The sequence below is a fragment of the Idiotropiscis lumnitzeri genome, chromosome 14 (genome assembly GCF_059441095.1).
Source record: "Idiotropiscis lumnitzeri isolate Australia: NSW breed Sydney's pygmy pipehorse chromosome 14, RoL_Ilum_1.0, whole genome shotgun sequence".
Lineage (NCBI taxonomy): Eukaryota > Metazoa > Chordata > Actinopteri > Syngnathiformes > Syngnathidae > Idiotropiscis > Idiotropiscis lumnitzeri.
This window is the reverse complement of record NC_142404.1, coordinates 5,680,862-5,696,714: the sequence shown is the minus strand read 5'-3', so window position 1 is coordinate 5,696,714 and position 15,853 is coordinate 5,680,862. Positions and strand designations below refer to the sequence as shown.

Genomic DNA, 15,853 nt, shown 5'->3' with positions numbered 1-15,853 from the left:
TAGATTCGTCACATTAAACTGCCCAACAGAACAGAAAACGGGAAGCATAGCAAAACGCGATAAAAATTCCATAAAAATAATGTATGCGCACAAATTTAGTAGAATCTTGGGGAAAGGCAATAATTGCTTATATTAATAAGTGTAGAATATGCTGCCGTGACCAAAATACTACGCGCCTGTTTTTGATTTGCGCATGCGTTCTGTGCTGTGAACGCAGTGTGGGAAGTTTTGTTGCTGACTTGAACAAATTTTCAGGAAAAGATGTGCTTTTTCATCACGATTTGGGGGTCTTACGGCGTGTAAAAGCCATCCGGCGTCCTCTTTGGCACATCGTGCGTCTCAGTGAGTAGTGTTTATTTGTTGTTTATAAAAACAATAATTAAAATAGCGTGTGTTCTTCGCCAATGTGCGCTTGAATAGCATTATCGACTTGAATTGACATAACTACATTGCTCTGTCATTGGGCCTTTTTGTTGCAATGTAAATTCAATCTTTATTAGAAACCTTTGGCATTATATTTATGTGTCTTATATATTTAACTTGCATTTACTGATAGGGGTTCGATCGAAAATAGTAACATATCCCACAATTCCATGCTTTCGACCATAGTGGTTGGCTGCTTCGCTATTTGTCACTCCAAGCTTTTGTACCTTGCAAAATAGGCATGAAAAACAATTGATTAAAGCTAAATTAGAACATACAGTAAACGGCAAACGTGCTAATCGAAATTAGCACCAATGTTATGGTAAATCTTAAGCCTTAAAACAACTTGCAGGGAGCAGGCCACGGTGTTGTATTTGGATACTTATCTACTATGATAACTATTAATGAGAACACGGGGAAATAAATGCAATGGCATTGTTTGGGGCTTACAGTCATAGCAACAGCTTAGCTGCAGGTAGGATGGAGACTTGGACAGCCAAAGTCTCATGGTCAGTCACTTTTTTACTGGTTGTCCATCAAATCCCTTGTTTGTAATGATTTTCCTGAGTCTAAAGAAACCATTCCTGTCTTTACCCCAAGTATTACAGGCTGCAGCCAACAATGTTCCGATCACTAGCAATCCTAATGAATATAAGCGGTAGAGAATGGATGAATGGAATATTGCACCAATTCGTAAGCGTATCTCAACTTCCCAATCCGACTGTTTTGTCTTTCTTTAAGCAGCAAAGGAGTATAGACAGACTGAAGATCGCCTCTGCTGGGTGCAGCCATGAAGATTGCAGTGGAGGGCTGTTGCCATGGCGAGCTGGACAAGATCTACGAGACCATCAGCTATCTGGAGAAGAAGGAAGGCGTCAAAGTGGACCTGCTGCTTTGCTGCGGCGACTTCCAAGCTGTGCGCAATGAAGGCGACCTCAAGTGCATGGCAGTGCCTGCCAAGTACCGAACCATGCAAACCTTTTACAAGTCAGTGTCCCTTGGCATGTTTTTTTTTTCAAGTAAGAAGTGGACTTATTTTAAAACAGAATCTTTGGTACAGGTACTATTCTGGAGAAAAGAAGGCTCCAATTCTTACCATCTTCATTGGTGGTAACCACGAGGCCTCTAATCACCTGCAGGAGCTTTCTTACGGAGGCTGGGTAGCTCCCAATATATATTATTTGGGTAGGGCCCGTCTGTCAATAAACAATCTCATTTAATTCATATGTATATGTGTGTGTGTGTGTGTGTGTGTGTGTATGTATGTATGTGTGTGTATATATATATATATATCATTATTGTTTGTTTATTTTTAATTGAATGTTATTTTTTTAATTGCTTTTTTACATACATACATTACAAGTTGCTCCTCCTTTCTTAACTGGCATTAGTGTTGTTTCCTAATTGGCTTCCGTTCCATTCGCATCGGTCTCAGAGCCTGTTGCCTGAGCTTGTTTATCAGACAAATAAGGATTTGCAAATGTAAATATTGAACGGGTTTAACATTTTCAGTTGCCTGCTCCAACCATTTTCTTAGCAAATCGAGGAGGAAAATTTTCACGAGACTTTTTAATTGCTTAGTATAATCTTTGAAAGATACAATAATCAGGGCTGGTTGTTATCATCAGAGTGCTCAAATTAGGCCAGATTATCCATTTGTGTTAACCCACTTGAAACAGACTGCATACATGGACAAGCCTTCAGCGATATCATCATTGGTTTCCGATAAATGGCACTTAAATGCACCACATAATGTTAAATGGTTGCAATCAACAACCCAGCCATAAAATTCACTTAAGATTCATGTCGTCATGACCAATCCTGTCACATCCGCGACTCTCCTACCTCTTCTGCAGGTTACGCAGGGGTTATACGCTACAAAGGCATCCGAATTGGAGGCATTTCTGGCATCTTCAAGTCACATGACTACAGAAGAGGTGCGTTTATTTTTAAATTGGTCACAGACTGCACTGTAACATAAAGCAGTGTGTTCATCATCTGTGTTGGCCCCTTGCAGGTCACCATGAATTCCCGCCGTACAACCCAGAAACCCTGAGAAGCGTCTATCATGTGCGAAATATTGAGGTGTTTAAACTGAAGCAGGTAATCATTAAACATTCAGCTTGGTTGCTCTTTTCCAGTGTACCGTAGAAATGTTTCAATTCATGGGATTTTTATTAACGATTATAACTCTCAAACCCAAACATTTGTTTCACAAACAGGTCAACACAATTTTAGTTGTGTCCCTGTATTATTAATGACAATAATAATGACTGACATTGAAAGATAATTATGTAATATATGTGTGTTTTGTTTTGTTCATATCAGGTAGTATTCTGCTATTTGCAAGATGCAGTGACTAAAAATTTTACAACTCGGCTCCTTGGATTAACTGGAATAAATTGATCGGAAAAAAGTATAAGAAAAATCTCTGCCTCGAAGCGTTGCATTGATCATTTTTCCACATAGATTGATTTGTATTGCAGAATCAAGTAGAAATAAGTTGGCAAGGAAAGAATGCGTAAAGACCAGAGAAGACCTAAAGTTTGGCATCGTTTCACAATTAGAAAAAGAAGATAAAGTGCACTGTGGTCATTCCACGTTTCAACTTCTTAATATTCATATTTGCAAACTCTACTATGTATTTAGAGAGTTTCAATGCGCTCAGTTCTTTGGTGAGGGTCCACTAGGGCTTACGTAAAAGTTCAGTCTGTCTTTTTTCATACGGTCCACAAACACAGAAAATATGTTGACAAAAGTAGCCACAAAATATGTACACATTATTTTGCTCTTCGACCCCAAAGACCCATATTACGTAAAGCCTAACTTTAAGAAGTTTTCAAATACTCTAGTGATTGAAAAAATTAACTAAAAGCCTAATGTCCATTCCCAAATTCCAATCAGATTCGCATGCCCGTTGACATTTTCCTGAGCCACGACTGGCCTCGTGGTATCTATCATCACGGGCCCATGGAGGAGCTGCTGCGTAAGAAGAAGTTTCTACGGCAAGACGTAGAGTCCAACTCTCTTGGGAGTCCCGCCGCCGCCGAGCTCCTGGAACAACTGCAGCCTAGCTACTGGTTTTCGGCACATCTTCACGTCAAATTTGCTGCTCTGAAGCAGCATCCTGTAAGACTGACGGTCAACCTACAACTGCTTAAATTGTTGTTAAACATTCCTTTTAAACGAGATATTTTCCCTACATGTTTGAAGCCTAAACCTAACGCTGCCCCGCGGGTCACCAAATTCCTGTCGCTGGATAAATGTTTGCCCTATCGGGAATTCTTGCAGGTAAGGGACCGTTGCATGGTTTGTCAGAAAGAGACAGTTACTTTAAATTTGACAAATACGCTTTTGTTTTAGATCGTAGACATGCCAGAAAGGGTCGGTTCATCCAATGATCTGGAATATGACCCCGAATGGCTCGCCATCCTAAAGGCCACCAACGATCTGCAGAGGACCACCCCTCATCCCTGGAACCCTCCGGAAAATAACGGCCTGCATGAACGGTACACAGTATGAATCTTCACTATATTAATAATTTACTGTATATTTCTTAAATCAAGGCTTCATTAATTTTACATGTGTGGCTTGATTGGTAGTAATTAGGTTTGATTGGAAAAATGTCTAAAAGCTCAAAAATTCACCTCTATATTGATATATTTCACTTTTATGGCAACATTTTCAACACATGTATACTTCCATGTTGAATTCAATATAATTATCCAATCCATTTAATTTTTCTTTTTTTTGTTGCAATCAGACCATGGGAAATAAGTTGCCTCTCTGGCTTCTTGAAAGTACATATAGAGTCAGAATAATTGAGTATAATCAAGATTGGATCTGGTTCCAATTGAATGTTCAGTTTTTGTTTTCAAGTTCACTTTTCAATTGTACGGCCTTTGAGTGTACCAGTATATCCTGGTGTTGTTTCCTAATTGTCATCCACAATCCTGAAGAAAATTGTTCTCATGTCATCCATTAGTTGGGATTTTACAGTTTCTGAAGATGCACTGATGAAGGTGGTGGAGCAGCTAAGCGGCGAGCTCGCCATCCCGGACAACTTCAGTCGCACTGTGCCGCCCTACGACCCAAGCAGCCCCCAGTACCACACCGCCCCCAGCTACCACGCCAATCCCCAGACCACAGAACTGTGCGCCACCCTTGGCCTCACGGACCTCTACACCCAAGTGGGCCAGGCCGGTGACACGAGCGGTGCTCAGGACAGTCGCGCCGAGGAAGGAGACGACGCTCAGAGCGGTGACGAGTCCAGCGAGTACCCAACTGACATTTCGGGCACGTCAAATTCCTTCAATCCCGATGAGATCACGATAGAGGATGAGTGGGAGGAAGAGGAAAGTGAGGAACAGCCCAAAAGCAGCCCTGATCCAAAACCACTCGGGGGCAAAACCCACACACCTGCTGTCTTGGTCCTGCCCCCACCCAAATCTCAAGTGTTGCCCATTCCCATGTCCCCCCTCATGGACCTGCCTCCCCCCCGCCACTCCACACCAGTCGTCCCTCGTCTTTCTCCAAGGGACAAGGCAGAGCGTGAGCACTTCCTCAAACGGACCAACGACCAAGGTGATGCGGGAAGCCGGACCACCACACCACTGATCAAACGCAGGAACCAATTAATCTATGCCACAGTAGAGGACGAGTGTGATGAATAGATGATGGAAATGTTGTTTTTTTTTATTAATGTATTCATTTCAGACTTTTTAATAGACAGAAATAACAAGGAAAATCATGTTTTCCTTTTTTTAAGAAAAGATTTAATTTTTTTATTGTTAGAAACACAATTTAATCATTTTTTGTAAATGAGATTGAGAGACAGCAGAAATTGTCAGCGGTTGTAAAATGAAAATATCCTTTAAAAAAAACAAAACCTTGTACAATCTCTCAACAGTAAGTGTCAATGTCTTATTTCCTTTCTCAACAATTCCCAATACATTAACATCTGCATTCTTTTTTAATTATTTGAATGTTTTCAAACAGTCAACATAAAAGCACTGCAAACACAATTTCAGTTCAATTTTGAAAAAAATAAAACCACATTGAAAAACTGGCCAAGTGTTCAAAATGACACATTCCTGGCCAATTTATCAATCACAATTTATGTGTCGATTATTTTTTTCCAACACGCTCCCATTCAAACTTTGATGAGAAGCCACACATATATAACACTTTTAGAAGAGTCAAGAAAAAAAGAGCAGTTCAAATTTGCAAACATATTTTTCTATTTGCAGCTTTTGTGTTAATCCACGTTCAATCCACATCTGATTCTGATTTGGCAGCAATTTAAATTTAGCATGGATGTTTGGAGTGCGATATTAAAATTGTTCCCCACTTCAAACATCCATACTACTCATACACGTACAACTACTCCAATCCATTCAACAATAATTGCATTTCTTTACTCTTCATTCCATCCTCCATTGACAAAACTCAAACTTGCGTCAGGAAATCAGTACTCCCTGTGCTCTCTGCTTCGCATGTATTTATCGTGCGTCGTAATTATTAGCAAATACAGGTTTTTAAGTCAGCATACGCATTGTGGCTCATGCTTTTATATTGTTGCTATGGTTTGAGAGCTATACCACATATTTTGCTTTGTACCGTAGGATATGTATGGGGTCTTGACTTAAACATGAAAATATACACACACGCACATAATTGTGTTGGCTCCGTTTTGGGACCCAGAGGACCAGACAGATGAAGGATGTCAAGCACATTTAGCTTCTTTTATTTTACCTCATCGTATTGCTTTTCCTCCTTTGCTAGTCGGCTTTGTACAGGTGTAGTTTATCAGACGAGTCAAGCTGAAATGATACAAGGCAGAATATACACAGTGTCCTCCATTTTGTTGTTACGTTCCCTCTTCTCAGCTGGCTTGATTCACTGATGAGGATGATCGTTCAAGATGGTTGGCTGAGGGAGAAGTGATACTTTTGGGGCGGGACTGTGGTGGAGTTCACGTGGTAGTACATGAAGAGGGTGTTGTGTGGTTTAGTTCCCTCCGCAGCAAGCTCTGGTGGAGTGGGCGTCAGGGTCCTGGAGGTTGACCCCTCGATGTCGTGCTGCGTGTGTTGGGTTTTGGGTGTCTGTTTTTGGCATCTTTTTGGCTGCAGGAATACAAGTATTAACACAGACAATGATCTTGGCATGCCGTTGTAGCGGCATCTGTATCTTAATCTTATTCATTTAAAGGGGATTTAATATTCACAATTGTTTTGGTAACAGTAAGCTAAAATTAACACAATGCAAATCATGACAGTAGTACTGTAATATAAAATGTCTTTCAAATTAGATTATAAAGTAATATATAATACTGTGTATATTTTTTATGGACTGCAGAGGAGTTTGAGTTAGATGAACAGCAACTCACCAATGGCCAGGAAAAGCTCATTGACGTTCATGGCCGTCTTGGCTGAAGTTTCCATGAAGAGCAGGCCCGTGTCATCGGCGTATGTTTGCGCTTCCTTCATCGGCCAAAAGAAACATGTTAGGAAACAAACATCACAATATTCGGAACTCAAGTAAAATGGTTATGAGAAAAAGAGGCGAAAGAAACTTGTTAGTTAGTTTGTGGGACTCCAACACTAGTGTGCTTTTAAAGGTTAACTTCGGTGTATTGTTTTTTTTTTTGGGGTCTTTTTGTGATGCAACCACAGACAGGTATCAGTAATGCTACAGGAAATACGATCGTCAATTAAGTACCGATGACATCACTACATCCAATTTATTTCAACAACACAGATAAGCGGTGTATCAATATTTTCCCTTCACAAGACAACTTTGTTTAATTTTGAAAGGTGTTTATAATTGCCAGTTTACGGTTTAGGCAGAGGCTTACCTCATATTCTACTAGCCTCTTCTCAGCTAAGTCAGCCTTGTTGCCCGCCAAAGCAATGACAATGTTGGGACTGGCCTGCCTCTGCAGCTCCTTCACCCAGGCTTTGGCCCTCTCGAAAGTTTCCTGTACGTCAACATAAAACACACACACAAAAACACAAGAAGGAGTGGATGATGACACAGCACAAGGCGCTATTTAATATATACAGTGTACTCATCGACTACTTTATTAGGTATACCAAAAGAACAGAAACATCAAACTGTGGTAAGACGTGTAGACATTTTCAGCTTCATCTTTGGAGAAAGTATAGCAAAACCACATCACTTTTGGCATCGCTGCACTTGAATGACAATTAACAATATTTCATGTTCCACCATTACTATTCATTCATTGTTAATGCCGATTGTTACACAGATTTTACAGTATGTCTAAATGTTCACAGTCATTCATTTGTTTCAACACCTATATGGTAACTACAAAATGTTAAAATATAACACAAAATATTTCCTGCACACTTCTGAAAAGGTTTTATGAAGGTGAAAGTTTGACTCTGTATTAGAATAATTATCATTGTAGTGAAACCCTGCACAAATTGCCCTATTTACACATTTGTTATATATTGCTTTACCAAGCATCACCTTTTAGCATCTCAGGGCTGAGGAATTATTTTGAAGTGAGGGGAGGCTCTTCATTGACTCAGAATTTCATTTAGTCTAATGGGAAAAAAAAAACTTTGCCGCTAACTTCTAAGATCAATAGGCAATTACAAACATTCACTGTATGGGTGGGCGAATAGTAGAGGGTGACTGTATTTCATATGTTAAACACAAATCAGAGTTCGACCAGCAATGGAAAATGAATTGTGTTTGTCCCCTAATGTTCCAATATCAATGGATTGAATGTGTGTGTTGCGTACCGGCTTAGTGATGTCAAAAACCACAATGGCAGCCTGAGCTCCTCGGTAATACATGGGTGCCAGGCTGTGATAACGCTCTTGTCCTGCAGTATCCCAGATCTCAAACTTGACAGTGGTGTCATCTAAACACACTGACTGGGCCAGGAAGGCAGCTGTGACATACAATTAAAGATTTTTTTCTCAAAAGTGAATGACACACACACAGATTTCCATCATGTTCCCCACAGCCCTCACCTCCTATGGTGGTCTCCTGAAACTCGTCAAACTGTCCCTTGACAAAGCGCAGCACCAAGCTGGACTTGCCCACCGCCATGTCGCCCAGCAGCACCAGCTTGAACTGGCAGATCTTGGTCTGCGGCAGCGCGCCATTGGAGCGGCCGCCACTCCCTCTGGAGCTCATAGCGACCCGTGTGAGGGTGCCGTTGGAGGAAGGTCGCTTGTTGCTCTGTTTCCAACCTGTGCGGTTGAGCCTCACTGATGATATCCCGTCTGCCCTGAGAGAGGACGTATTGGAACAAATCATAGTTACTTAAATCAAGGTCAGTGAAGAGTCTGCTCAGATTCAGTATGTAAATATGTACCGGTATGCAGTTCGTTTGAGGATATTTTAAACTTTCATATTATCATTTCTGTGTGCCAGTAGCAGCACACACTTCACTTTGCAACTGTAAAACCTCAATTTCACCTTTAGGGAACCATCCATGCATTCATATTCTGTCTTACTTATCCTCTGCTGGAGTCTCTCTCAGCTGAGAGGGAGGCTACACTTTTACCGAGTCACCAGTAGGAATGAAAATTTGCTTGTATTCAAAAAGACATTTCAATGCAGGACAGTGCTATTTTTAACTTGCAAAGGCTGCAATTTTGAAAAAAAAAAATCGAAACCACTGCTTCATTTTTGGTGGGTTAGTAGGCTTTATTTTATACACTACATATTATATATATATATATATATATATTATATAAATATATATACATATATATATTATATATATAATATAAATATATATATATATATAATATAAATATATACATAATATAAATATAAATATATATATAATATAAATATATAATATAAATATATATAAATATATATATATATATATATGTATATATATATATATATACACATGTATATATATATATATAAATGTATATATATATCACAAACATAGTATTACAGATGCTGTTGACAACAAAGCAGAGCACATATCACCACAGCATTGTCACATGGAACAATACATTTCATTCGCTTCCTTTTTATTCCCGTGGTGACGCCGTCAAATGTTGTCGTTTTTTTTTTTGTTTTGTTTTTTTGGTCGCTAGCATGACACCGCTCTGTATGTCCACATCAACTCGGACGACAGAAAGCGGCTAAAATGCTAAAGAACTCAATTTTTCGACAGCAATGTCATAGACAATAAATTTTTTCTCGTCTGAATCTTACTATGAGCCTGTGAGAGGAGGCCCAATTAAAGACACTTACCCTAAATAGTGTTGCTTCCCTGACTGTTGACTTCAATGTAGCAACATCAGCTGGCCTGGCTGAAGCCAAACGCTTCCTGTTGTTGGGGGAAAGCGCATGCGCACTGCCTGTCTGCAGCATTGTGAAGCAAGCTCAAGATGCATGACGAAAGGATGGATTTATGGACGGTCACAAAAAATAAATTATAAATTGTCAAGCAGTAGGACAAACCGGGCTGCTGCAGGTGGTGGATTGTCCATATGTAACGCACACATTTCCCAAGCAGAGTTTAATTAATTAACAACCAGTTTATTACTCCTGCGACGTCACCGATTGAGGCGTCCTCCGGGACTCTCGAGGGCGCTGTACAGCACAGAAGCAGTCAACGTCAAGCCCGAGTGAGCGATAATTTGAACAATTCTGCCATACACCCGAATAGAAATAGAATAACACACTAAAATATTTACGTCGTAATATTTTAAAGTAACGTCAGAGGGATGTGAAGGGATGACTAACGGAAAGAAGCAAAAGGGTTCGGACACCGCGGTGAGGTTCTTTACACTGGACATACACGGCCGCGAATGCAGGCTTGTGATGCCCTCAAGTTCTTATTGGTCTCCTCAGGTGCAAGGGACCAATGACAGTAGCGTGGTGAGTAAAGTGTCTGCTGCGGCTCAGGGCTACTTCCACGATTGCTTCCAGCAGCACTTCGTCTGCAAAGTGGCGAGGAGATCTCCACTTATCAACAGGTCGGATACAAAGCTTCCGTTCCAACACAATAACGTGGGGAAGAATACAATAGGCGTAACACATGAATGTGTCCTGCATGGACGGACATATATTGTAATGTCACATTCTTGGAATAATGAGCGAATTGTGTCTGTGCTCAAGCCAGCCTCCACTCGAAAAGATCATTCCAAGCCAAGTCACACCAGGCATTACGGTAATAGGTCACAGACGAGCGGCCAAAGCCCCCTTGAGAATAAAAGCGCGGCATTACGTCGAACTGGACGTCAATGCTTCGGTTAGAATTAATTATATTTAATGAGCTCTTTGCCATAACGTGAGAGATACATGGAAAAATAAAAAATATTTGAAATATAGATACCTGTCTGCAATTATATATTTTTTAATTATTCAAACAATACAATTGCCATTGCAGCACCATACCTTTCACACTTGATTTTTTTAATGCATCGCAAGATTCAGATTAACCATTGTACATTCTCTCAGACGTGGAATAACTCCCTGTTTTTAACAGAGATTTTATATTATATAATTATTTTTAAACTGAATCATCCACGCCCAGTTCAGTGTAATGGCATGCTTTTATTCTGAAAGGGGCTCGGTGACCTATTACCGTAATGCTTGGTGTAAAGTAAATTTGGGCCGGCTGGCTTCACCGCAGTCGAAATGAACACGGTAAAACAGCGGGAAAGGTTTTACGCTCCGTTGCATGCTAACGCATTGTGCAAGGTTAACGGCACGTTGATGGCAAATTCATCTCGTTCAGGAAAATCGAAAAAAAAAAAAAAGAGTAGTCGAGCTAGCCAGGAGTCGAACCTAGAATCTTCTGATCCGTAGTCAGACGCGTTATCCATTGCGCCACTAGCCCTGATATGCCAGTGTAAGCGAGTACCTAGATGACAGTCAGAATCCCGGCGCGGGTGGGATTCAGTTCTAATGAACTTTCTGCATCGAGTTTCCATGTTGACCTCATGTTGAAAAATCTAATCCATTCTATTCATCTAAAAAAAACAAATAAAAGTATTTGGTGGTTGGGATAATTATACAATTTAAATGAACTAACTTGTACGCATAATACAAATCGAACAGTAAACGACCATACATTTTAAGTGCCCTTTTAATTGTTAGAAACTCTTAGGACTTGGTTAGGAGCTGTTCGGAAGTGTTGGGAATTGGTTAGGAACTGTTAGGCCTTGGTTAGAAACTGTCATGTTATGGTTCGGAAGTGTTAGGAATTGGTTAGGAGCTGTTAAGGAAGTGTTAGGAGTTGGTTAGGAAGTGTTTTGACTTGGTTATGAAATGTTAGGACTTAGTTAAGAACTGTTAGGAATTGGGTAAGAAATGTTAGGACCTGGTTAGGAAGTGTTAGGACTTGGTTAGGAAGTGTTAGGAATTGGTTAGGAAGTGTTAGGACTTGGTTAGGAAGTGTTAGGAATTGGTTAGGAACTGTTAGGACTTGGTTAGAAACTGTCAGGGTGTGGTTAAGAAGTGTTAGGAATTGGTTAGGAAATTTTAGGACCTAGTTAGGAATTGGTTAGGAACTGTTAGGACTTGGTTAGAAACGGTTAGGACTTGGTTAGAAATCTTTTTGCAGTCCGATCGGCGCGCTAGCCCTGATCACATGTTCATTAATTTGTGCTAGTAAAATATATTGACAATTTGAAGAATGAAATACTGTTGGAGTATTTGGTAAAAGGTATAGTAAAGATTATAGGCATTTTATTTTATATTCTATTTTGTATTTATAATTTGTTTTCTCTACCCACTACCACAACCAAGCTAATATTGTAATTTTATCCATAAATGTTATTCACTGTAAATAGTGTTTACAATTTTTGAAAATGAACACAAACAGTAAAACATCACTGTCAGGTGGAAGCCTCCTTTTGGTCAATTTGATATTTTTTTTTTTACTCATTATTGGTCAGTCCCCTTGAGGAACTCCTGTTTTACAAATTCTTGACGAATCAAAAAGTATTGAAACTGGCTTTTTCTTTGTGTGCAATGTTATATAATACTGGGGTTGTTTCCTGAAAAGTGATGATTTTGGAGCAATATGTTTAACAAAAAAATATGATGAAAACACACAATTGCATTCATATAAAACGTTCACACATGTCAACAATAACTTGATTATTAATATTCTTACAGTGGTGCTCACACTAAAACATACAATGTTGTGCTACATACTATGCAGGGGCTACTATGTGCGCTGGCGAGCAGTGGAACACTGTGTGCGGACCTTCCTGCAAGTCACACAATATTGTGCAAAGAGACAAGCAAGTTAACTGCTACTTAAATATCTCACATCGCTTTGTGCCCCCGCATAACAACAATGTCTATTTTTCTATCTTTTGTAGATTCTGTCTCTGGGTGCCGGGTTCGACTCACTGTATTTCCGTCTGTGTGGCGATGCGGCACTCAACAAGGCCGTTGTGTTTGAAATCGATTTTCCAGACGTGACTCGGCGTAAGGCGGCTCTGATCCAGTCCAATGCGTCGTTGTCGGAACTGTTGGGCTCCCAGCATGTACTTTCTTTGACAGGTGAAATACTCCATTGAGCCAGTGACATTGTACATGTTTTGCTCCACAGCTGATCATGTGTGTCTGTAGGGCCTGTGTACGTGTCTAGCAATCAGTACTTCCTGCTAGGGGTGGATGCGAGACATGATTCCCATGTCGAAGAAGCTCTGCTAAAGGCCGGACTGGACCCAACTGCCCCCACTCTGATTCTTTCCGAAGTGGTACTCACCTACATGGAAACACAACGGTGAACATCACATATAGTAGTGCATTTTGATTACCCCAGAACTGGGAACTGTGGACTTCTCTTTTAGCTGCATTTCCAACAAAAGTTCCAGGAAATTTTAGTATGTGGTACTTTTGGTTCCTGGAACTAAACGGTTCAGTGGTGAAGATCCCGCCTCAAAAGATTCTGGACCTCTCAAAACTAATCCTTTTATTTTGGCCCTGATAAATTACCCCAGAAATAATTCAGCCAATACTTTCTGCAGTCCACACGCACATTTATTACATTTCTTCACCTGCAGCAACTTTAGCTAGGGGGTGAGAACTTTACAAAGACCATTGTGTGTTTGACATGCAGGAATTATTGTCTAAATTTAGTTTCTTGCTAAATTATATGAGCTGATAGAAGAGTAGGACTTCTGAGAAGACCGAGTATGGGTTTGCATCAATGAACATTTCTGATTGGAAACATTTTGTTTCAGGAGTGAAAAAAATGGTCCTGAAACTTTAGGTGGAGATGCAGCTTAATTTCCTTGAATATTTCTGTCCATTGTGCTTCAAATGCGCTGATTGTGTTTGGATTGCCTACATTTTTGCTTGGCATTATTTATCAGGTCCTAAAAGAAGACATAGCTAACATGTAATACTTTTGAAAGGTCCACTTGTTGCAATCATAATTCTTGAACATTTTGTTCCTCCAGGTCTGATGACATCATTAGTTGGGCAGCGAGGCTCTTTCCCCAGTCTCTCTTTGTTATGTACGAGCAGATTCATCCCCAAGATCCATTTGGTCGCATCATGCAGGAGCATTTCCTCAAACTGAATTCCACTCTGCACGCGCTGCAACAATATCCCGACACTGATGCACAACGGCAGCGATTCCTTGACAAGGCTGGTATTTGCATAATTATAATAGCATAATTGCCATATTCCCCTGAAAAGTGGCAGATTTGAAGCATGTGCCCAACTGCAGCTCTTTGTGAGTGTTTTCATTTTGGATTTGTGTGTTCGACTGTTGGTCCGGTTCAATAATAATGTCTAATGAGCAATGGCAACTGTCACGCTCTTTGATAGCATTGTGACGGCATTGCAGTACCCTGCTAATTGACGCTAAATGTCTCCACAGAAGATCACTTTTATTACCTCACCAGGTTGTTTGTGTACACCACTTGCTGCTGATTTGGTTAGCAACAGAGTTAGAATGAGGAGTTTATTTTTAAATGAATGTCTTTTGTAAACAGAGATACTCCAATTAATTTTACAGTTGTTTTTTTTTCTAGTCTTAAATTGATAAAGTACCTTAACTGGGTTCTGTACTTTGAGGGACAGCCACTATTTGGGGAAATCTGGTGTTTAAATCTATTTATTAGCATCCATTAACGATGATGCAATGGTTGTGTGTCATTGTTGTTTTTGTTGTGTTCAGGGATGGGAGCAGTGCGTGTGTTTGGATATGAACGAGTTCTTCCTCAGGTTAATTAATGATGACGAGAGATGCCGAGTGAAACGTTTGGAGCCTTTTGATGAATATGAGGTCAGTTTTAGTGCCGTGATTAAAAAATGAAAATGGACTGAACAATACTGTACAGCGTTCTGGGACACCCCTAGCTCATTATAGAAAGGACGTTCATTTGTGGGTTATGTGATCAAAACATAAAAGATGATATTAGCTTAGGCATGATCAATGGACCAGGTCTCACTAGTAAAACAAATTGAGCCCAGTCGTCTTACTAGTGACATTTCTTTCCCCCATTGTATGATTGAAATCTGTATGCACTCATAGCATGACTATGGTGTACGAGTAGAACTGCTACATTTTTGTACAAATATATTACAAAACTGCACAAGTTGACATCTGTGTGCTACTATTACTACTAGCAAAGTACCAGATGTTAACTAGTAGAATATTAATGTCACTAGTAGCACATAGTTTCTCCTCATCCATTCATTGAGTGCACGCTAGTTGTTCTACTAGTGTGCTGAATTGAACAAAGCGCATACTAATACATGGACAATTTTGTGCATTAGTAGGATATCAATTAAATGCACAAATGGCTTGCCATACAACAAAATGAAAGACACAAAGTAAGCAGGCCCTAACTGAGAGTGCCTTCTTGTGGAATGTAACTGTAACACCTCTAGAGTGATTACAGTTAATTATAGACCAGTACTAGTTTTGTCTATTAAGATAGTAGTAATATTATCAACCAAATAAATGACCACAGACAATAGAATAAGTTTGAACTGCCGGCGTAATTTAGTAAATAACAGTTGTTGACATAGAAATGACATGCAATTCCACACAATTTACACACAGTTGACCCAAAGGAAAATGTTTTCCCCCTTCTTTCAAGTGAATTTTTCTTTATGAATATCCTTTTCTGTTCAACTATTATTTAGTTTGGAAAATATAATTTTCAACCCGGGTTGTTGTTTTAGTAAGTCTAATTTTATGTTCAATCTTACCTAATCTATACTCTACTACATTGCCTCACTTTGTTTTGAATAAACTTCAGTAAGAAGTAAGTATTTTGTTTGATCAGTTAAGTCTAACTTCAATTCTCAACGATTTCACTGTATGTTGTTCAAACAATCAACATTTCAACAATACTGTTTGAGCATCACCATGCATGGTTGACAAAAATAAATGTGACACAATATACAAAACTCAAAAAACAATTCAGCAAAAGACTGAATC

At 39.7% G+C, this 15,853-nt stretch overlaps 3 protein-coding genes and 1 non-coding gene across 6 annotated transcripts in view; 2 read left to right on the top strand and 2 right to left on the bottom strand.

Moving 5' to 3' along the window:
- Positions 1-18: 18 nt before the first annotated feature.
- Positions 19-5,538, top strand: dbr1 (debranching RNA lariats 1). 2 transcript variants are annotated; one of them, XM_088315446.1, is made up of 9 exons: positions 19-342; positions 1,165-1,410; positions 1,484-1,608; positions 2,280-2,360; positions 2,441-2,526; positions 3,328-3,552; positions 3,637-3,714; positions 3,787-3,932; positions 4,409-5,538. In XM_088315446.1, exons 2-9 carry the CDS (start codon positions 1,214-1,216, stop codon positions 5,094-5,096), a joined length of 1,626 nt encoding a protein of 541 aa, XP_088171572.1. In that variant the 5' UTR covers positions 19-342; positions 1,165-1,213; the 3' UTR covers positions 5,097-5,538. The 2 variants fall into 2 exon arrangements, with proteins under 2 accessions (XP_088171572.1, XP_088171571.1); XM_088315445.1 differs by having other exon boundaries at positions 21-342; positions 1,168-1,410.
- rab5b (RAB5B, member RAS oncogene family) overlaps positions 5,096-15,853 on the bottom strand; it is an 11,442-nt gene continuing 684 nt past the window's right edge. Inside the window, exons 2-7 of one of the 2 annotated variants that reach the window (XM_088315449.1) lie at positions 12,799-13,159; positions 8,430-8,689; positions 8,196-8,347; positions 7,280-7,402; positions 6,812-6,905; positions 5,096-6,548 (exon numbers count right to left, since the gene is read on the bottom strand). In XM_088315449.1, coding sequence (XP_088171575.1) covers positions 6,433-6,548; positions 6,812-6,905; positions 7,280-7,402; positions 8,196-8,347; positions 8,430-8,689; positions 12,799-12,986 — 933 coding nt within the window. In that variant the 5' untranslated portion in view covers positions 12,987-13,159 and the 3' untranslated portion in view covers positions 5,096-6,432. Of the gene's footprint in view, positions 6,549-6,811; positions 6,906-7,279; positions 7,403-8,195; positions 8,348-8,429; positions 8,690-9,681; positions 12,769-12,798; positions 13,160-15,853 lie in introns of those variants that run through there. The other variant, XM_088315450.1, reaches the window with a different exon arrangement.
- On the bottom strand, positions 11,203-11,275 carry trnar-acg (transfer RNA arginine (anticodon ACG)). The gene has a single exon. It is a non-coding gene; the product is annotated as a tRNA-Arg (tRNA).
- lcmt2 (leucine carboxyl methyltransferase 2) overlaps positions 12,868-15,853 on the top strand; it is an 11,670-nt gene continuing 8,684 nt past the window's right edge. The window contains exons 1-3 of the mRNA XM_088315447.1: positions 12,868-13,177; positions 13,857-14,046; positions 14,582-14,689. Of these exons, the coding sequence (XP_088171573.1) occupies positions 13,164-13,177; positions 13,857-14,046; positions 14,582-14,689 (312 nt within the window). The 5' untranslated portion in view covers positions 12,868-13,163. The remainder of the gene's footprint in view (positions 13,178-13,856; positions 14,047-14,581; positions 14,690-15,853) is intronic.

What these genes read in the sequence shown, in the direction of transcription:
- dbr1 (XM_088315446.1), top strand. Translation starts at nt 1,214, where the DNA reads ATGAAGATTGCAGTGGAGGGCTGTTGCCATGGCGAGCTGGACAAGATC. An exon ending in ACCATGCAAACCTTTTACAA is followed by an intron (nt 1,411 to 1,483) that starts GTCAGTGTCCCT and finishes TCTTTGGTACAG; the next exon opens with GTACTATTCTGGAGAAAAGA. An exon ending in TCCCAATATATATTATTTGG is followed by an intron (nt 1,609 to 2,279) that starts GTAGGGCCCGTC and finishes CCTCTTCTGCAG; the next exon opens with GTTACGCAGGGGTTATACGC.